Source organism: Pyrus communis, chromosome 5, assembly GCF_041283825.1.
Source record: "Pyrus communis isolate YQ-2024b chromosome 5, ASM4128382v1, whole genome shotgun sequence".
In the NCBI taxonomy this organism is placed as follows: Eukaryota; Viridiplantae; Streptophyta; class Magnoliopsida; order Rosales; family Rosaceae; genus Pyrus; species Pyrus communis.
Window position 1 is genome coordinate 18,234 of NC_142569.1, and position 20,747 is coordinate 38,980.

At 37.0% G+C, this 20,747-nt stretch overlaps 3 protein-coding genes and 1 pseudogene across 8 annotated transcripts; all 4 read right to left on the reverse strand.

Moving 5' to 3' along the window:
• Positions 1-521: 521 nt before the first annotated feature.
• LOC137725750 (myb family transcription factor PHL7) lies at positions 522-4,361 on the reverse strand. 4 transcript variants are annotated; one of them, XM_068464528.2, is made up of 7 exons: positions 4,087-4,361; positions 3,246-3,468; positions 2,509-2,585; positions 2,329-2,371; positions 2,128-2,185; positions 1,786-1,855; positions 522-1,308 (listed from the first exon to the last, which is right to left on the reverse strand). In XM_068464528.2, exons 2-7 carry the CDS (start codon positions 3,370-3,372, stop codon positions 763-765), a joined length of 921 nt encoding a protein of 306 aa, XP_068320629.1. In that variant the 5' UTR covers positions 3,373-3,468; positions 4,087-4,361; the 3' UTR covers positions 522-762. The 4 variants fall into 4 exon arrangements, with proteins under 4 accessions (XP_068320629.1, XP_068320630.1, XP_068320628.1 ...); XM_068464529.2 differs by having other exon boundaries at positions 2,128-2,176; positions 4,087-4,307; XM_068464527.2 differs by having other exon boundaries at positions 2,128-2,176; positions 3,221-3,468; positions 4,087-4,278.
• A 1,697-nt stretch (positions 4,362-6,058) lies between these two features.
• On the reverse strand, positions 6,059-8,866 carry LOC137725755 (protein PHR1-LIKE 3). Of its 3 annotated transcripts, none has more exons than XM_068464536.2 (6): positions 8,471-8,866; positions 7,983-8,059; positions 7,884-7,896; positions 7,163-7,232; positions 6,999-7,068; positions 6,059-6,872 (listed from the first exon to the last, which is right to left on the reverse strand). In XM_068464536.2, the coding sequence occupies exons 1-6, from the start codon at positions 8,661-8,663 to the stop codon at positions 6,402-6,404; spliced, it is 894 nt and encodes a 297-aa protein (XP_068320637.1). In that variant the 5' UTR covers positions 8,664-8,866; the 3' UTR covers positions 6,059-6,401. The 3 variants fall into 3 exon arrangements, with proteins under 3 accessions (XP_068320637.1, XP_068320636.1, XP_068320635.1); XM_068464535.2 differs by having other exon boundaries at positions 7,842-7,896; XM_068464534.2 differs by having other exon boundaries at positions 7,163-7,241; positions 7,842-7,896.
• A 265-nt stretch (positions 8,867-9,131) lies between these two features.
• On the reverse strand, positions 9,132-11,921 carry LOC137726794 (putative E3 ubiquitin-protein ligase EDA40). The gene is made up of 4 exons (XM_088693479.1): positions 11,796-11,921; positions 11,616-11,759; positions 11,323-11,454; positions 9,132-10,701 (listed from the first exon to the last, which is right to left on the reverse strand). Exons 2-4 carry the CDS (start codon positions 11,754-11,756, stop codon positions 9,280-9,282), a joined length of 1,695 nt encoding a protein of 564 aa, XP_088549605.1. The 5' UTR covers positions 11,757-11,759; positions 11,796-11,921; the 3' UTR covers positions 9,132-9,279.
• A 2,568-nt stretch (positions 11,922-14,489) lies between these two features.
• On the reverse strand, positions 14,490-16,252 carry LOC137726830 (pentatricopeptide repeat-containing protein At2g37320-like; annotated as a pseudogene).
• Positions 16,253-20,747: the final 4,495 nt, after the last annotated feature.

Here is a 20,747-nt window from a genome sequence, read left to right on the forward strand (position 1 = left end):
TGTGGAGAGAAACTGTTGGCCCATAGGAGTACTAACATGAACAGGTTCACCGCCGCTGCCACCCCACGACGGTTTCTCATTCCAGATTCTGAACTCCCGCACTAACAACTGACGCCTCCAATCCTCGCAACAACTTCCCATATTACCCACAAATGTTTTCACCTGCTTCTCTTTGGATTTTGCTTTCTTATATTTACTCACATCGCCATACCAGTCCGTATTTTACATATTGCCCTGATTTGGTCCAAAATTGTCTTGTTTGGGGTTTGCCAGGCATTGTAATTAAGATTTAGTATATTTAGGTATATACCCAATCCGTCACAGTACTATACATGTTGAGGCCGACTCTTGGAAGTTCAAAACATTTTAGTGCTCGACTGTCTACAAAAGCACTTCTAGCACAAGTACTTTTTTTAGAGGCAATGCCAACCAAAGCCCTTAGTTCTGGTTGCGAAATTTGAATTGAAGTAACTAATGTCGGCTAAGAATATCAAAAGAAGAGGGAAATTAGAAAAAGCATATAAAGAACACCTATCTGGCCACACACAAGAAGCTGTGCAGTCAATAGTACTCATATTGAAGTAGAATTACTAATTCCAACTTCACTCGATCTAAATAAGGCACACAGTTCATACATGCGCTAGAGCTTGAACCTGATTAATGCAGCACACCTGTAATTAGTAACATTCTTTCGCTTGGTTAGAGTTGAGACATATCTCCCAAGGAAACTCAGAGGCAAAATGAAAATTCTACAGTACTAAGCTACATGTCACTGCCTGCAACTTTTTCCAATTGATTTTCCTTCCGGAATGAAATCCCAGATGAGGGATGAAACTGCTCCCTGGGCAGGAAAGCTGTATGTCCTTGCTGGTAAGAAGAGTTTAAGCTCGACTCTAGTATCTGGTGTGTAAGCACCACTTCAGGATCAGAGAATGCTTCACCTATGTTAACTCGTCGCTTCTTTGTCAACGTCTCTGCTTTTGGACTCTCAGGTGGAGAACCAACATGACAAACTGAATCTGGAGTTAAGGGTTCACGACGAGATGAGAAAGATTCATCAATTGAAATGCTCTTGGCTGGCGCACATTCCTTGGCGGCCTTGTCTTGGAGGGGGCACTCTGAGGTCGGGGCAGGAGTTGCCGGGTCAGTCTTGTTGTCAGATTCTGGGCAATTGTCACTTGACAAACGGATTAGGTGCCCAGAGCCAGGTGCTTCTGAAAGAACTCCACTAAGTCGCTGTTGGTCTTCAATAATTTTCTTCAAGTATTTACCTTGGGCTTCTATCCGTAATTGTAGCTGTCTCTGTACCTGTTGAGCATTCATGAGTTCAGCTTATCAAACCATGCTGGGCCGAACGAACAAGACCTTTCCCCCTTCCCCTTTTATCCTCTATGCATATGCAGCAAAATTTATCGTAAGGTAGTTGGGTAGGAGGTGATTTTAACCGATCTCTTTGCTATCCAAGTTCTTGGTCATTCAATCTTCCTAAGGATTTCTGACACTATCAACATCATTTTTTGAGGGTCTACATTGCTTTAAGATAGGTGAATCAGAAATAGCTAATTTGAATTCTGAGTGGCAACCATGAATGAAAAGTATATACTTTAAGTGATATAATGCTTTGTAGCAAAGAAAAGATAAAACCATTTGCAAAATCTTTTCTTTTTTTCTCAAATTCTTCATTTCATAGACAATTTTCTGTAATATATATGCTGTTGATAAATGTAAAACCTGGTGACAATACATTAATTTTATTGGAATCTATATTCTGTATAGAAAACATGCCTCTAATTGCTCATGCAGTCGCTTCTGCACCTCCATCTGCAGCTTGAGTGCTTCTGTGATTTGCATTCCACTGTGAACAGAAACAGTACATACTTCCTCACATCAATCAGCCAAACTGATACGTCAATTTACACAAACTGATGGTTTCACATGCAATAACAAATCAGTAATATTTTATTTTGTATGGCCCATGTGCACTTATAAACAGTGAACTAGATATGAATTTCTCAATTTTAAAGTTTGACTACAGGTTCCTTTAGCATACAGGGAACCAATTGACATGGCCCATATCTTAACTGATAACATAAAGAAATACCGAGTATAATAGGCAGTTCTACTTACGATGAACCATCCAAATTGGAAAGCACATCCGCAGGTTCTTTCTTGTCAGCTTTTTTCCCTTGCATTAACATTTGAAGAGAATCACAATAAGGGTCCAAAAATTAATACATCTTTGATATGCCTTTATCACTATAGAGAACCTGCCTAATATGGAATCCGAATTCACAAATTATTAACATGAAAGGAATCAAGTTCACCTACCATCAGATGAGGAGTCTGGTAGGTATTTTGCAAGTCGATATTTCTAAGTACATCACACAAGTGGTATTAGAGGAAACGCCATCGAGAAAGAAATGTATCCTCACCCCTTCTCACACCCGCCAAAAATAAAAAGAAAATACCAGGAAAGTTGAGCATTGGACAGAACGGATTTTTACATACCTGTAAATGGCTTTTTACATGGTATATAGTTAAACCTTGTACACCCATCACTCTCAAAACACCTTTGGGCGTAGCACCTAGAAAAAGATTAAAAGGAAATAACATAAGAGTAAATAAACAATATCACTACAGAAATGGACAGATATCTCCATTGGAACTCAGAAATATGCATGTAACCTAGATCTTTGGTCATGCAAAATATCATCTGCTGATCTCAACTAAGTTCTCAAACATATTACATACGCCACATATGTAAGATCAAGTATGATTTAAACCTGGGACCAATTTTTATCCAAAGAATCATTTATGACATAACTGGAAGGTCATTATGGGTTGATGTGTTTGAATTCACTGATGAATTGTGAGCTGAAAAAAACTGTCAACAAACTAAAAGCTGTTCTTCCCTCAGTTAAATGGAAAAACAACCTCAATTTTTTCTATGGTTTCACACAACAGGAGATTGCTCAGTAGCCCAGGACAAGAACACCTATTAGATATACACGTGTCTGGTACGAGAAATAGTAAATTCCATCTTAGTTGATGAAACTACGGAAAAACACATACAAAGTTGAGTCAAGATTTCGTCCACGTAAGCACAAAACAGGGTCAAAAATTTCCTTCACAGATATCACCTTCGACTTATATACAGTTTAAATCCTGCACACCAGCAGATAAATGCGACAACCAACAGAAAAAACAAATTCCAGCTGACCAGATAAAAGTTGAGGGTGACTCACGATCTGGGCCACCAAGTTGTACCACGGCGTCAACAAAGCGTTCGTGAAGCTCGTGCGTCCAACGCAATCTCTGTTTTGAGGCGAGGTTAGGGTTGTTGAGACTGTTTCCTCCACTGACAGCATCCATTGCGTTGATGACACTGTCAAACTGTTAACCATGAACAACAAAGTTGTTGGGGACTAAGCCTGAACAAAGCCTGAACTATGAACATCCTTTATTTACCTGAAAACAAATGAAAAAGAGCACCGTAATAATTCATAATGCATAAAGTAAAGCATTAAAGAAAGAAAATGTCATGACTCGTACCAATCAAAATCTTATCTAACATATCGATCATATGAGAGAAATAATTTCATGCCAAATAAGTAGCTTGAAATTCTTGAAATGAATCATCATTTACAAAAGTGCTGTGAATTATATGTTCTTTTATGGTAAATAAAGATAAACAGTAAAACTTGAATATCATCATGCAAAAAGGGAAGCATGGCAACCAGATTGTGGTAGGGCTATCTATCCTTCTCTCATGAGTATTCTACAACACTTAATCACAAGTACTGAAATTGAAAAATTTTAGTCTTTCGAAAGGTTGCAAGTTAAGGAGTGTAAACTGGAAAGGCAAAAAGCAGAAGACATTGCTACTGTACTGTGCAGATTTGCGAGAAAATGAAAACAAGTTGTCAACATTCAAACACAAAGTATGCATACATCCGTGAATCTACCAAATATGAATTTAGATTTGAGACAAGGAAAGCATGCTTATATTCAATTCATTCATATTTGTTTGTTTGTTGAGGAGAATTGGAGAATTGGAGAAAGAAGAGGAGAAGCGAAGAGACTTACACAACTCGGACGACGGATCTAGCCTCCTCAGTCATATTCCAATTTCCCAACTATGATCTCTCCACTCCTCTCCTCTCCTCTCCTCTGCGTGGGTGTGGTAATAGTAATTCAGAAGAATTCAGAACAAGGGAGGAGGTCTGAGTTTTGGAGAAAATGGCTCTCTCTATTTCTCACACAGAGACAGATGGTCTCTGGTTTCCTGGTCTCCGGTCTTCGGTCTTAAGAGAGAGAGGCAGCACCAAGAAAGTATAAAAACAGCTGAAAAAAGATTTGAGACTTTGGACCCCTACCGGTTATAAAATAGGTAAAAGTTAGGGGATAATATTTATTAGTAATAGGAGCGAAGTAGGTGTAAAATATTATACTGTAACTATAACATAAAGAGATAACAAATAAAAGATGGAGGGATAGATAATGATGTTATTGATCTTTCCTTGTTTTCAGTGTATCTTTAAAGCATACGGAGCGTTCTATTTATAGAGCAACTCCGAACAAACGTATTAACTATACATTAAAATTTACAGCACACATCTTTTGACAATACGATCCTCCTTCATTTCCCAAGTCAATATCACTTTGTGTGGACGTTGAAAAATCTACCAATGTTTTCAATATCATTGTGGGCACTCATTAACCCACTAGTATTTTCAACACCACCCAAGTTGTATAGAGTTATTTAGCTAAGAATTATAGTATTGATTTCGAACTGTAATATACTTATAGCTTTAATCATTGAATTGAAATTTTTATTTTTTTTAATATAAAATGCATCACACTACGCATTGATGACAGATTAGTCATTTTTTTCATGCATTTTTGGCAGCCCATGAGGCAACAGTGTTTGGCTTTGGGGTTAAACAGTACGCCAAAGTAGAATTGGTGGCTCCAAATTCTTTACTCGCTTTCCACTAAATCAACTCCTTAGGGTTGAAAGTTCATTGAAATTGGAATATGAGACTAACTTAGAGCACGGGTCAATGACGCTAATTTCAAGAAAATTTTTGTTAAAAATAAATTCGTAAAGTCTCTTGATTTATTTCTTAGAGCTGCTATGTGCGTTTCTTGTGCTTAGTTTTGACAATAATTCTCACATAATTGTCTGAAGGACCAATGCCCCACACATAATATTAAATTCAAATACTAATTTAATGAATTTTCTAGTTATATTTAATTGGATTTTTATCGTAAATGATCTCTAAATTTTACTTTTACCATCAAGATGATATCTGAAATTGAATTATTAAATTAGACTTGTGTGATTTTTTTAGTTATTAAATTATTGAACTTATTTGTAATTTTTTTAATTTAATGAGACTTGTGTAATCCATTTATGTGTCACATTAGCACATAACAAAAATTTTGACAGAATTGTGACGAAAATGCTACATTGATTTGGCACACGTACTTGCAGGACTACATCGATCGATTTTTAATTTCAAGGACCATTTTGATGTCGCAGGTCAATTTCAGAGACCATTTTGATGTCAATGGTCAATTTCAAGGACTATTTGTAAGAAAAAGAAAAAAAAAAGACTTATAAGACCCATTTATGTGCCACATCATTGACGAAATTTTTAACAAAATTGTGATGGAAGGACCACATTAATTTGCGACACCTATTTTAAAGGACTATATTTATTGATTTTCAATTTCAAATACCATCTAGATTGTGAGAGTTAATTTTAGGAACCATTTGTGATTTAAAAAAAAAATTACCATATTTAATTTGAAAGATATTGTATTTAAGAATGCACAAGTGGTGATAATATCGTTTGATTAAAATAAAAAGAATGCACAAATAGTGGATTACCCTAGTGATTAAGATCTCCCTCTTCAACCTACTCTGCCACGGGTCAAATTCTCCCTCCACTTGTAGTCTAGATTTGATGAGTAATATCATTTGTAATTGAAAAAAAAAACTATAATAATCCGGTATACAAAAGCTAGCATTCATTTGTTGGACAACAAAACATGCAAACATTCATTTCTTCATTCAACATTTATTGAATCTAGCAAGCTTTCCTATTCAATCCAACCCTGACACTAAACGAGGCGCTACACCACAGAATTCTCAAGTCTCAACCACAAGCATTCATAATTTAGTTTGTTTCACCCGAAACAAATATTTTGCAAATATTATATTTGCGACGCAATTCGTTGTGCATTATATTTAAGCCACTAGTATGTTGAATTTACAGTTTGGGGGTTGAGACAACTAGTTTTCACTTTCATTTCCAGCCAACCAAATGGGCAAGAAAATATTGTAACGCAGAGTGAACAAAAGGACGTCACTGTGGTCATGCTCAAATTCAGCCCTACATGCCATACGTAGCAATACCATGAGGAGGATCAGTTGGGGCTACACTAATCTCTCGGGTTCTCACCTTGGCTTCGCCCCAAATTAAAGATCCATTGCCGTTGTCCAGGCTCAACATTCTTTTTTTTCCGCCACCTGGAGATCCTTCCAAGGTCAGTCCTCCAGGACTCTCATGTGACGTGAGGCAGCTTTCAGTGGAGCAATCAGCTCTCTGGGTATGGATGCAAATTGGCAGCTCTTCACCTATACCATGAACCCCAACAGCATCTGTGGATTGCGACGAGTAGAAGCCAAGCATGTCAAGGGAAGTACCTTTTAGGTTCTTATTCCCCGATTCATGGCATTTATGGCCATCTGTATCAGTAACTGAACCTCCAATGAATTGATCAGCAAGCATCTTACAAGCTCTCTCAAGCATGGCCATATATCTTCGCTCTGCATCCTGGCGAATCTGCAAGTGCTTCTCAGCCTACAATAACAATGGCAACAAGTTCTTACTTACTGGTAGATGCTAATTTTGGCATTTAAACGATCATGAAAAAAATCTACAAAATGGGCAAAATAGAAACAAGCACACACGTTTCACCTACATTACCTCAACCTGCACATGTAATTTACTTTGCACTTCCATCTGTGCTCGCAATGCCTCCTTAACTTCATAACCCCTGAAGATGACATTTTGGAAAAACCAAACATTTAATGTAAAATGACCTATTATGCATCAAAAGGTTCTGAGAAAAAAGTTGAAAACTCTCTTACTCATTCAAATCAGAAGTTGGCAAATTTGGTGAAGAATTGCCGGTAGCAGGGCTTTCTAGAAGGTAGGAAGCTGACAATCCTCATAATGATTGGCAAAACAAGTCAGACACAAAATTTAAGATTCCACTCACAGAATACATCTTTTAGAGGGATTTAAAATAGGCAGCCATAAAGTATGGTTATCTAAGAGGTAGCAAGGGTGGGAAGAAAGAGCGAGCACTTATTGTCGGGGAATAAATTGGTTGTACTACATCCTTAGAGTTTTAAGTTTTTGGGAACACAGGAACCAACAGAAAAAGGTCCCATAGTTGAAGATTGAGGGTTCAAGTATTGCTAGTGCAATCTCCCAAATTAATAACTAAATTGAGTTTTCTGTGTTGAGCTCTCTTGTATTAGAATGAGGCTGCATGTAAAAAAATTATCAAGGCGTAAAAGAATTGTTGTCTCACAATACATACGTGGAAACTTAGTTGGCTTATCAATGTTCTTGGTTGTAAGGATAAGTTTGCAACAAGTTTTGAGGGAAGTTAAAGTTTTGTCAAGGGCCTATATCTCCACCTCCCTTATTTCATACTGTAAAGAACCTATTCCATTGCAAAAAAAACCCAACAAAACTTTAGGGAACTAAACTAGCACCAAATGTGAATGGGCTCAAAGAGAGAGTTATAAGAAAACGTACCATCCTTGGATATGTCGGCCATATCCTTGCCTGATTGCTTACCTAGTCTGTATTTCTGCAATGCAGCAAGAAACAATAAGTTGGTACAAGTGTTTGAACTTTGGTAACGCAGTGATAATTGATTTAAGTCCAAAAAGAAACCTGCAGGTGACTCTTCAAATGAAAAAGTGTGAGGCCCTTGACATTCATTGTCCGCATAATGGCCTTTGGCGTAGCTTCTGCAAATAAATTGAAGCTCTCATCATAATCCTAAACGGGTTGAAGATTCAAGGACGCGAGAGATTGGCAACGGCTAGCAGCCAACTTAGAATTTAGAAAGTAAAGCAGCTCTGATGAGCTCCATCTGATTCTAATTTGTGACTGAATTATACATACAAACATACATACATACATACATACACACACAAACAGATGTAGCAGGCTACCAGCTCAAGCCTCAAATTCAATCTTTATTAATTGCTTGTTGAAACAAGCTTCAATTCAATTCAATGTTGTAATATTATAGGCATAGCCGCACAGCACAGGTAGAGAAGAATAGGTGAAAGAAAGGGATCTGAGTTCATCAATCAAAACCCTATCAAATGATAATAACAATAAGTTAAAAGAAAAGTGGGAAACGGAAGACTGACTGGAGGAACCGCCGAGCTGAGTGACGGCATCGACAAATCGTTCGTGAAGGTCAGCTGTCCAACGAAGACGGGGTTTGGGGTCGGAAGTTAAGACAAGGCAAGGATCTCCTCCTCCTCTGTGACTGTGACCTTGCATTTGCATATCTTCCTCACCAACCATGCCTCCTCCTTCGTGCATCAGTACCGGAAACATCTTCCTCCCTATCCCTCTCCCTCCTCCGAATCCTCTCTCAAAACCCAATCTCCACAACCAGAGTTGTTTTTCTCCCCTCTTGCTTAGCTGGGACCTGGGTGTTGGTTATGGAAATGGGGAATTTTGTGGATGGTGAGAGATAAAAAGGAGAGGCAAAGGTGAAAAGATGACTGCCGTACTACTTACTGCGGCTACAGTTTCATGCCTTTTAGAAATTTGTCCGTTTCTGTACTATTTCTTTTCAAATTTGCTTCCATAGAAATAGTGTGTTATTGTCTAACAAGTGTCGTGTCGCCTATTTAAAAATTTATTTAAGAAACGATTGTGACGTGGTATATTAATAACATGAGAAAATCTATCATTATGTTACTTTAGGTTTAGGTGCCTTGTTAACAAACAAACATACAGTCGTGCAGCTTGCGTGCGTGCTTGCGAAGTAAATTGGTAATTAGTGTTGTCCAAGTCCAGTTGTTGATAGAAATAAAATGAAACATTTGATTTGTAAGTTTGAATATAACGAGGTATTAGTGTGGTTTCTTCGTAGCAAAGTGAAGCATACAATACTACGCCCATCCATCGAGACCTAGTGTGAAATGTCAAGAATGGATTAATTGATTCAAAGCCTGTAGGCATGCAAATGCTTGGCCCATCTTCTAGCCATGTAAGCGTCATGGTAGTCCCAACTTTCTACACTACTAGTACTTGTACTAGACCTCCCGCCGATGATTGCACCACTCGTCCCTGATGCAGCACCACAAGCAAATCCTCCCCGTCCTCCTCTAACCGTTGCATTACTACTACTACTACTCTTACCAACATCATCTCCTAGTCCTACCTTCGCCACTGTTTCCCCTGTTGTCATCTCATCACCCTCCTCAATGTAGCTATATCCCACACAAATATGTTCACACACGCCCAAGTCCACTAAGATTTTCTTTTCTTCACCTCCTCTTAGCTCTCCTATTCTCACGATCCGACTGCTTCTGCTGGCCTCCTCCCCTATTCTCATCCTCAACTCAATTTCTCTAATCATGCCGCCTAGGATTCTTCTTAGCAAATCTTCAAACTCATGCATGATATATCCATTCGAAGTGCCAAATCCAAATCCTACATGGAAGCGATGGACTGGAATCGGCACATCCATGTCCATTGCAGCATGGTAGGATCGCATTGGGCTGTCAGACAGATGCAGGATGCCACACTCTGGGTTCTTGTATGCACGATCTTCAAGTATCTTTATCCCCTTCTTGATCCCTTCCACGGGATCTGCTTGCCCCATGTAGAACAGACGATCAATAACCTGTTGGGCTGTTCGCTTTCCATAAGATGTCATGCGTCTCAAAGGGAAGACGCGAGCAGCAGCTGATGAGTAGGTAACAATGGCCAAACGATCAATTGGTCTAAGGGAAAAAACCACCAATGCCATGCACTGCTTGAGAAGCCTCAAGTGCGGTCCATTGGGGCTAGCAACCAACACCAAGTCTGTTGCTCGTTGGTTGGCTAATTTCACAGAAAGGTATGCTCTGTCTGAGAAGGCACACATAGTATAAGACTTTGGCCTGGTTGGTGATTGTAACAATGATGAGGAGCTACAGCTTAGGTGATGTGGGGGCGGATGATATGAATATGGAGTAAACAAACTAGGGGGTGCACTATGTGGGATGGGTATCAAACAGAATTGGAGACGGGGGAAACTAGAGACGTGGTCAGGCTCAATTGGGTCGTCATCATCATAGTGAGCAGAGCGCAAGAATGAGCGCCTGTGGATGCGGAAAGTGGCAATAGAGTCATCCAGGATTTGGAAGATAGGGTCAGCTCGGTTGCAAGAAGACAGGGAACCCCAAGGTGGGTTCAGATTGCGGGGCAGCTGGGTCCAATGGGCGCGGCAAATGGGGCAGGTAACACTACCATGGCGAACATTGGAGGAGATGCAGGAAAAGTGGAAAGCATGGGAGCACTGGGCCGTGAATATAGCCTGCCCTGGGCTGCTCCCCTTGCTATGGTAACTCAGAGGGTCTAGACATATTGCGCACAAACTCTGCCATAAGAATCAACAAATAAAAAGGTAAGGAGATGGACCTGGAACTAAGAAAACATAATGCCGTGACTAGCTCAAAATGATTGGAACTGCATTCTAGCCAGTCTAGGTCTGGATATTAATATGAAATTAGAATAATTGTTACTCGTGCATTGAAGAAACCAGTAGTTTTAATATGATAATGATATTTTGAGGAGGGACACGGAACTCATAAATCTGACTAAATCCTCAAACAATAGCCATCTGGTCAAAAGTTATGTAATAAGATGATAAGATCACTGTATTAAGAGTAAGATATAATGATCTGGTGCAACAATCAAGTGCTGCTACTTATTTGCAAACCTACTTATTGTTCTTGTTTTTTTTGGCAACCTACTTATTTGTTCTTTTAACTTACAAAAAATCATTTTGGCAAGAGGCTTACAACGAAAGCTGTTCATTCGTGTCATTACTAAAAATCACAACAATTATTATGCTTAGAGTGGATTCAATCTTTGGATCGGTTATTTTGAAGATTATGCACCAAAAGTTTACCACAAAACTAGTGTAAACTCGATGAAAAATGGATTGACATGAAACTCTAAATTTGTAAGATTATCATCATTGACGAGGCAGGATCACCTTAGCAGAAGGCACATTGCTATAATTGATTGTCATTTCCGTTTCTTTTGCACCTTCTTCTTCTTTTGCTGCTGCTGTTGCTGGTTGGACATTCGTTGGGTTTGTTGGAGACACGGCTGAAGAACCTGAGATCTGTGAAAACAAAGAAAACACAAGTGATTCTTAAAACAGGGTAATATACAATTGCAGAAGAAAACCCGAGTTAAATAAACGATAAAAACAAGGGGGGGAAGAGAGGGGTGGATTTGAATAATAAATAGTTGAATTGGGGTGGGAGGGGAAGTAAGAGTTACAGTGGGAGTGGTAGTGTTGGTATGATCGGAGACGATGGTCTTTCTGCGGGAGAAGGAACCACCACATGCATTTGCAGCAGCCACCGCCATTTTCTTTGCTGCTTTTCTCAGTTTTGAAGATGCGCCTCCTCCTCCTCCCATCCGTCTCTCTCTTTCTTTCACTCTCTCTCTCTCTCTCTCTCTCTCTCTCTCTCTCTCTCTCTCTCTCTCTCTCTCTAGTAATGACAGAGAAGTCTGCCTATGGGTAATGGGTGGTGGTATCTTCTTGATTCCTCTTTCTTGTTGTTGAGATTCCCTTCCTTCAAAGTTCAACAACCTGACTGACCTGGACCTGCACGGCTGCACCTGCTTGTTGAAATTGAAAGAGCAGAGCAGACTCAGAGCAAACAGACAAGGCTTTCTGCACGCTTGAGCAAAATTTGTCCCACATCTCGTCCAGCCTCCACTACAAAATACAAACTACTCGATCCAATTCAAATTCTAATCCTAATGGTTGATGTTCCCGTTTCTCCCATCATAAAATTAAATTATTGTCAATTTATCCCACTCGGCCGGTCCTCGCTCAACCTCCACAACCCACCCATCTATATATATATATATATATATATATATATATATATATTATATACACACACACATATAAATAAAATATAATATATATATATATGCGCTTTATAATGATGTACTACCACTTTACCAATTAAATACTCCCACAAACGACCTTTATCATTTCTTCCCTTTTCCTTTCTACAACGCCTATTTCTCTTTATCTTTTCTTTTCTCTCGCCGGTTTATGCTTTGTGGCACAGTGGCACTGCTTGGTGTTTAAAATTAAATTAAGATATATAACTTATTAGGAATAAATGACAGAAATTGTATCTAATATTTAATTTGAAGGTAGAAGATGAAATTCCCATTATTATTAGCTTGAATAACAAGTCATAGCATTGTGTTGAATTTTCTAAGAGGAAGTAAGTTAACAATTCTTTACTCACTACACCAACATTGTTCCTCAATTTGTATCTTAACATATGCACAACATGAACATGACATTTACAAGGTTTTATTGCAAAATACATTTAAGATGTAATTCAACATGGAATCACTCAACATACGTCAGTTTTAGTATAACTAATTTCCAACAGTGGATTCTTGTACATTTCAACACGCACAATTAAGACCACCACATGATGTATCACACATGCAACCGATTTCACATTAGTCATTTCAGTTTAGAAGTAAGGCAAAGTAGTACACTCGTTAATTCACACAAGGCAATGTAAAAACTCTAATTTGGGCTTAGTCAAACAACCCGTTTTAATATTATGTCAAAATTATTGAGAGACAAGTGAATGGCCTCACTGTTAGTCAGACTGATAATTTCTTCTGACTTGCATCTTACTAAATGCATATTGTGGTATGTGTGAGACAGTGAGAGTATCATCACAAAATATTTGGGTGCAACTAAAGAAAAAAATAAGAAAAAGCAAATTAAAGAGAAAAAGATAGGAGAGAGAGAAAAGGAGAAAAAGACATCGGACGGACCACAATTTTTGTAAAAAGAGGAGAAAGAGACCGTTGGTCTGGATTTGAATTTCAAAGCTTGGTAAAAAAGAACAAGTATGATGGCACGCGGCTACACCAAAAGTAACTGGATGGATGGGAATGGATTGGAGTTGGAGTTGGAGTTGGAGTGAACAGAAAAAAGGAAGTGGATGGGGTTGGCGCCAAAAATGTTTATCTTCCTCTTCTATTTGCATCTGCACACTGCATTCCATATTCCGTGTTCTATATTCAAAGCTATTTTACTTTAATTTGGAAATGACTAATTGAGTCAGTCAGTGAGAACTTGAGACTTGAGAGGGAGGGGAAGGGAAGAGGGAATCTCTCCCTTTTTTGTGAGAGACATGCCAAATTACAAATGCCCCCCATGGCCCATTGGAAAGCCTTCTCTTGCTCTTCTTTCTTGCACATGAAAAGAAGCAAAAGGCCAATTTAAAGGTTGCTGTTGTCCTCCTCCTCCACCTCCTCTCAGTGTCCTCACCAGCTTCGCTATTTGCTAAGTATAATACTTGAGTATTCACTAGTGAATGCTCAATTTTAACAATATGTCACACATGTTTTATTGTTTTAAAAAATTAATAGACATGTTATTTATTTTTCTTTAGTTAAAAAATAAATAAATAAACACGTGACATTTTTTTTAGACCAAATCAAAAGGTGAGTACTCAATTATTATTCATTTGCTAACACTACCCTACCCCGCAACCTTGAATCTGACCGGATCAATTCCATTTGTCCTATCAAAATTTGATTATTTAAATTTTAAACTGATTAATTAGGAGAGAGACGGACGGCACGACATCTAGGTCATCTAATTTCATTTTTGTCTCTCTTTTTGTCTATATAGTTACATATGTCTCAATACTTATCATTGTTGCCAAGAAATGAGCAAAATGATTTACTAGATTTGAAAAATATCTCCCCGATACAGTAGCAATTGGCAGGTGAAGACTCTTTTCGAAGTATTTGTTTTATAACCCCATGATTTGAACAAATTAAGACAGAAAATCCAATCTCAAACCTTCAACTCTCTTCGACCATTTCTCACCTCAATTTGTTAACAAACCGTTCGTATTGTAGCTCACACAGATGCAGAATAACTATTTTAGTTTTCAAATAAAAGTTGTTTGATAGTCGTTTAGCAAATGTTTTTCAGTTTTCCTTTTATAGCAAATAAGTCACCTAATTGAGTTGAAATTTCATTGGGACAAGTTTGGGAGAGGGGATCACCATGTGACTCAGGTCTGGGAGCAAATAACATAGCAACCTTCATATTCATATGAATTGTTGAATGTTATTAGTCACTCATTATTATCTACAAGAAAGAAAGATACGATCGACTTCCGGCCCCTTTGAGTATCACATCTCCAATATTTGTGGTAGCAGTCCACAAATCTGAGCAGCCTGAGGATGACATCTATCCCCAGCAAAGAAAGTATGAGTCCTGCCCTTAACTTCTATTTGACTAAAGCCCCAAACTTGCTTCATTTTCCTCTCCTTCATCTTCTTTCTGGAGCAAATTCCTCCCACTTCCCATGTGCAGCATACATGTTAGCTAAGACTAACACGCCCCAGAGCTGGTTGGCTCTAACTCCACCAGCCGCTTTCCTATGCAATTTGCCATTGTAACGTCTCCACGCAACCTATATGCACCGAGCAATGCCCCTAGAACAGCAGCATCCTGCTTGCAAGCTGGCATTCTGCATACCACCTGTGCAGCCTCATCCACTAATCCTGCTCAGCCTAAAATGTTGACAATGCAGGAATAGTGTTGTGCATTTGGTTTCAAACCATAAGCTCGATTATTGAATTGAAAAACCCTTTACCCTATTGGACAAGACCAGCATGACATGTACAAGTAGATAAGACTCCAACAAATGTAATACCATCTCAGCATCTGCACAAACACCTGCAATGCATGGTGACCATATCCATGGTTTGAGAATGCCAATATCATTGCAGCCCATGATACCGCATCCTTATTATCCCCAAGATGCTCAAACACATGCCTAGCAGAGGTAACATCTCCATTTCTGGCATACATATCAATAAGAACATTCGCAACTAATGTGTTGCTCAACTCCATGACATATGACCAGTAGATGAGCTTGCATGAGCTCCATCATCCCCTCACATGAGCTCAATACGCTAGTCATGATTGTTCCATTAGGCCTAAAGCAAAACTGAAGCATGAAAATTAGGTGCTTTTAAGGCTTCCTCTTTGGTTCCGCTTTTGGCATGCATAACCACCAATCATCACATTCCAAGTGACGATATTTCTTTCCCGCATCAAACAGAAAAGCTCACTAGCTTCTGCCACGAGTCCCTCGTCGACATATGTGATCATAGCATTCCAAGCAACTACATCTTTATTTGGCATGCGATCAAAGAACTCCCTTGCAAGTCTAGCCATTTTGTTTTGTGCTAGACCTGTAACCATAGTTGTCCAAGACATGGTGTTCCTATGAGGCATTGAATTGGAGAGTTCAATGGCTTCGCTTACTTTGTTGGCATTAAGATAACCTGAGACCATGATGTTCCAAGAGTATACGTTCGGTATGGCATATTATTGAAAAGATGGTGTGCTTCATCTAAATGATTTTGACATAGCCATGAATCATTGCAAATCGAGCAACAAGACTAGGCGTGGGTATCATCTGAAAGAGGGTCTTTGCGTCGGGAAGATGGTGGTTGTTCAAGTAAACAGTGATCATGGAAGCATAAGGAAAGCGTCTGGTTGAGGCATATGGTCGAACAGATTCCTTGCTTGTTTGACTTGGCCACAGCCGCCTAGAGCTAATATCTCACGGTTGAAGCACTTTGAAAGTAATTGGTTGATTTCGAGAGTGGCTGGCGACAGTGTTGAAGCGTTATTGACGGCGAGAAACTTCAGAAAACGAAGAATGGCAAGATGATGATTATTATTAACTGGCATTCTCTGCGTCTATCAGTTAGTCGTTGATCGGTTCATGAAAATGAAAATCAACAAAAACATGATCGGCATTCTTCGGGATGACGATGAGATGATTAATTTCACAAGTTCGCTAATTTGCTATGTTATCTCTTAAAGGAAATCGAGGTCTGCTCCTAAACCCTTTTTTTTTTTTTTTTTTTTCACAACTAGATTAAATTATTAAATGTTATAAGAGAGAAGATCGTGGGTATCAAATCTATGCTCTAATACATAAACATTATTGTTTTTCGTCATTATTGAAATAAAGCGTCATTTGCTAAAAATAGAGCCCCTGCCTACCAAGTGCCAAGTTATGGGGTTTGGGCTATGAAGATAGTTGAGGTTCAATCATAAAACTAATTCGCTATAAAGAGAGTAATACAACCCTCTTATAAGCTCTTACAAGATTTATCCTTTCACCAAATGTGAGACTCTTTTACCTCACATTCTCACATGCCCCTCGCGTGTGGTCAATTTTCAAGTCAAATACGTGGAAAGCACGAATTAGGTGACGTTGAGCATGTGTGGGGGTTGGGCTTTACATGTGGGCCAACCTTTTCTCATACAATGAAGAAAGTTGAGGTTCCACCATAAAACTAATTGGCAATATGAGAAATAGCACAACTTACTTTTAAGCCCATGAAATGTCCGTTTGGGTTCATACATAGGATAACTTGCTATGATACTATAAAGAAAATTGAGGTTCCATTATAAAATCAATTGACAACATAGAAAATAATCCAACTTCTTATAAGCCCATGTAAAGTCTATCGACATGAATACATTCTCAACATTCTTGACTTACATGCATTTTTCATTTTTCTGATTTTATTTTGAACAGCGACAGTCCAACAGTTCAATCCATGGTGTTATTTTGATTAGAAATAGTGCAGTCCACTCCACTCAAATTTACATTAGCAGTATGATAACAGTACAAAATCCAATATGCCTACAGTAGCCAATTTTCTTCTCACAAAAGAGTCAAAACCAATGGTAAAGATCGAATGGAATCAAATTGATAGGGAAACTTGTTTATTTCGTATGGGAGGGAATGAGAAATTTGTTGGGTGTGGGGTGGTAGAGCCAGAGGTAGTAGCCAGGATGGACCAGGACGTTCACGGTCGATCCACCACAACAGACCATGTGATCAATCACGATCACTATTCTGTTATGTCTTCGTATTTCAACACAGCATGTCACTCCACCACGATGAATCGATCGATCCAATCCATCCATCGATCCCTTCATCCATCTATCCATTCATTCATCAATCCCTCAATTATTAGTAAAAAGATAGCCACGAAATTAACCACTCACCTCTCTTTAGTTAACTTGACATGTTATATACACATTACTTGTCACATCACTTGAAAAACAAATATTTCTTTAGAGAAAATTAGAATCATATGCTTTATTTTAGACTTTTTTAGATTAAACATTTGTTACTTTTCAACTTTATATTAAAGTGTTTTCACTTTTGATTAAACTCTATATTGCAGATATATTCTTAATTTAAGTGTTTTTCGAATTCATTCTTATGTCAAAAATGCAATCAATAATATTAATTTATTTATTTCTATTTTTATGGAAACCCACCCTTCCTAAATTTAAGAATTCAATTATATATCTAAATTATTTGTAACTTTTTTTTATACTAAGGGGAGGGAGAGTTCGGCAAAGCCACACAATGGACAACCTAATTTGGTATCGAATTCGCCATTCATGAGATTCGAACCTAAGATTTCTCACTTTCAAGTAAAGAGGAATACCACCAGACCGTAGTAATGAGTGGCAAAAATTTTTAATTTTTTTTTTTTTAACAAATGAATTTATCTACACTAAGGGGAGGAAGCCTCAAATGGGCTAGCAATAATGTAGTTCAAATTTGCCGCAAGAATCAAACCTAAGATCTCTCGATTACAAGTGAAAAGGAATACTACTTGACATAATTGGCTAAATTATTTGTAACTTTGTTTTATACAAAAATTGTCTGTAACTTTTTTCTTCATTACTGCAACTATTGTCGTTAATGGTTATTTCCCATTCTTCATTTTCATCTCTAGAAATTCAAGTATATCAATTGAAATGTATCATTGCTCTTTGTATCAACACAATTTATTCTCAAATTGAAACGTACCTATGCTAAATTAAAACGTATTCATACCGGATTAAAATGTATGCTTACTAAACTAAATTGAAATATACACATACCGACCTGAAATGTGCCCATACCAAATTGAAACATACTGATATGTTTTAGAGTCACACATAACTTGCCGTTAGCTATTTACATACCAAAATTATAATAGTATAAACATACTAGTAACTCGGTGCGTATCTAAATAAAAAAATATTAAAATACTAATTTGTACACAAATTTAGATTATCTAACGTAACAGTAATGTAACAATAACGTACCAGCAATGTACCAAAATATTGGTACACTATTTTTTAATTTATTTAGGCAAGAAAAAAAATATATATATATATATCTGTTATAAATATGCAAAAGTTAGAGAAATAACATTTGCTAAAGACAAGAGCGAAGCGGGTACAAAATATCACACTATAACTTTAGTAGCTATAACACAAATGATGACAGATAAAGAGAGGGAGTGAGATATACTGATATTATTTCTTTGATTCTTTCTTTCGTAATGTATGTTTTGATAACACACGAATCACTCTATTTATAGAGCTACTTCCATAAGAACATCCAAAAATGATAAGATGGCTACTTTTGACAATATTACAAATATATCACTATCCTTTTCACCTTTTTCCAAATGCATGTGGGTATACTAATGCATATGGGATGTGGGCATACACCATACAGTTTTTACAACAATATCAGGTATGTAATATCATTTGGAGTACATTGATACGTCTAAAATATCACCGTTAGGAGTACATTTGCACACATAATTCAACCTTATTTTTTCATATTATAGATTTTTTTTTTCTTTTGAAATATATTGAATTAATGAGACACAAATTAATAATATCTTCTTTTACAAGATTTTAGGAATTTGTTATATATTGAATATAATTAGTAAATTAATTATAATAACAATTTGTGTAATTTAAAATAATTTGTAAATTAATTAAAATTGTATAAAAGTAGTTTGATAAAATCTCTAAAACCTTAGACCATCTCTAAATGAGATACCAAATATGTCAAATAAGATTAAAAGACATTCAAGTGTTCTCCCATGGATATGCCATATATGATGTGGCATGTGAGTCATTTGACTCTTTACTTTCTAGCTGCTTTTTTTTTACAGCAAACAAAGAAGGAATCAAATATATTTAATTTTTTAACGCATGGATCCCATTAACAACCAATAAAATAAAAACTAAAACTAATTTTGATATTTTTTTAATAGTTAATATAACTCTAGGCCTAATAAAATAATAAAATAAATATTTGACACATCCATTGGAAAAGAAGAAGATTTAGCACTTGTATTCAATTTACCACATCAGCCATCAAATAAAATTTTGACATACTATATTTGACATATTATTTGGAGATGCTTTTAGATGTTTGGTCTAAATAATTCAACCCAAGTGTCTAGATGAAAAAACCCCTAATTTTTATTTATTTTAATGGATGACAATAAACAAAGTCCTATTAAAGGAATATGCAATAAGCTTCTTAGACCATCTCTAATTATTGGGTTAAAATCTAAAATTTCTAACCTAAAAAAATTTAGGTTTATCCAGAAACATTTTGTTGCTCTAACATTTTTGGGTTAAATTTTTAGCATGAGATTATTAAAGAATAAATTTGGGACAATTTTTTCTTAAAGCAACTTTTTGAAGAAAAAGAAATTATGTAGACTACCCAATTTAATTTTATGAACATTTTAACTTAAAAATATTTAGATTCCGATAAAAATTGAAAAATCACTAAACCAACATCATGAAACTCATAAAACTCATAAAATACTATGAAATAATATAAAACACATGAAATCATTTTTTTTAGTTATTTTAGCCGTGGGATTCAAATTTGGACCATTAGATCTTTTTTTTTTTATTGAATTTGATCATATTAGACTAAAAAAAATACACATATGTAGTAAGTCAGCCCAGTAACTCATGGAAAATTCTGACCTAAACTTCCCCAAAAGAAAAAGAGTTTTTGGTCTAAGGGTTAGAACAAGTTAGGATAATTTTAGGGTCAAAACTCATACTTGGCCCAGTCCTAGCCAGTGGGCTTCAGACGTAACTAAATTTGGCCTAAATCCTCGCCAGAACTTGGCTTTTTTTTTTTTTGAAGTTTTTACACATTAATCCCATTTTAGCACAAGGGTTGGAATAAAATTGGGGAATAGGGGGGATAGAAAAGAAATTTTGAGACTTAATCCGAGAGTTGGAGTTGGTATTGGAATCTAAAATTTGATTCTTACTTCAAGAGTTAGAGTAGGTCTTATAATAAGAATAAAATTCATATGAATATTTGTTCATTAAAAAAAAAAAACATCATACGAATATCAGCAATGGGATAAGCAAACAAGTTTCCCTGCTCGATCTACTTGATTGATTCTCTATATATATATGCACTATGCAGCAGCACAACCACACAAAAAAAAAAAAAAAAAAAAAAAAAC

Excerpts from the sequence above, each read along its gene's own strand:
- LOC137725750 (XM_068464526.2), bottom strand. The coding sequence starts at position 3,404 with ATGGTTAACAGTTTGACAGTGTCATCAACGCAATGGATGCTGTCAGTG. Across the intron at positions 2,586-3,220 it reads TCACCCTCAACTTTTATCTG|GTGCTACGCCCAAAGGTGTT; the intron begins GTCAGCTGGAAT and ends ATCTTTTTCTAG. Across the intron at positions 1,309-1,785 it reads GACTGCATGAGCAATTAGAG|GTACAGAGACAGCTACAATT; the intron begins GCATGTTTTCTA and ends AATGCTCAACAG.
- LOC137725755 (XM_068464534.2), bottom strand. The coding sequence starts at position 8,663 with ATGTTTCCGGTACTGATGCACGAAGGAGGAGGCATGGTTGGTGAGGAA. Across the intron at positions 7,897-7,982 it reads ATTTGAAGAGTCACCTGCAG|AAATACAGACTAGGTAAGCA; the intron begins GTTTCTTTTTGG and ends GCTGCATTGCAG. Across the intron at positions 6,873-6,998 it reads AATTACATGTGCAGGTTGAG|GCTGAGAAGCACTTGCAGAT; the intron begins GTAATGTAGGTG and ends TTGTTATTGTAG.
- LOC137726794 (XM_088693479.1), bottom strand. The coding sequence starts at position 11,756 with ATGGGAGGAGGAGGAGGCGCATCTTCAAAACTGAGAAAAGCAGCAAAG. Across the intron at positions 11,455-11,615 it reads CCAACACTACCACTCCCACT|ATCTCAGGTTCTTCAGCCGT; the intron begins GTAACTCTTACT and ends TTGTTTTCACAG. Across the intron at positions 10,702-11,322 it reads GCAATGTGCCTTCTGCTAAG|AGTTTGTGCGCAATATGTCT; the intron begins GTGATCCTGCCT and ends TTCTTATGGCAG.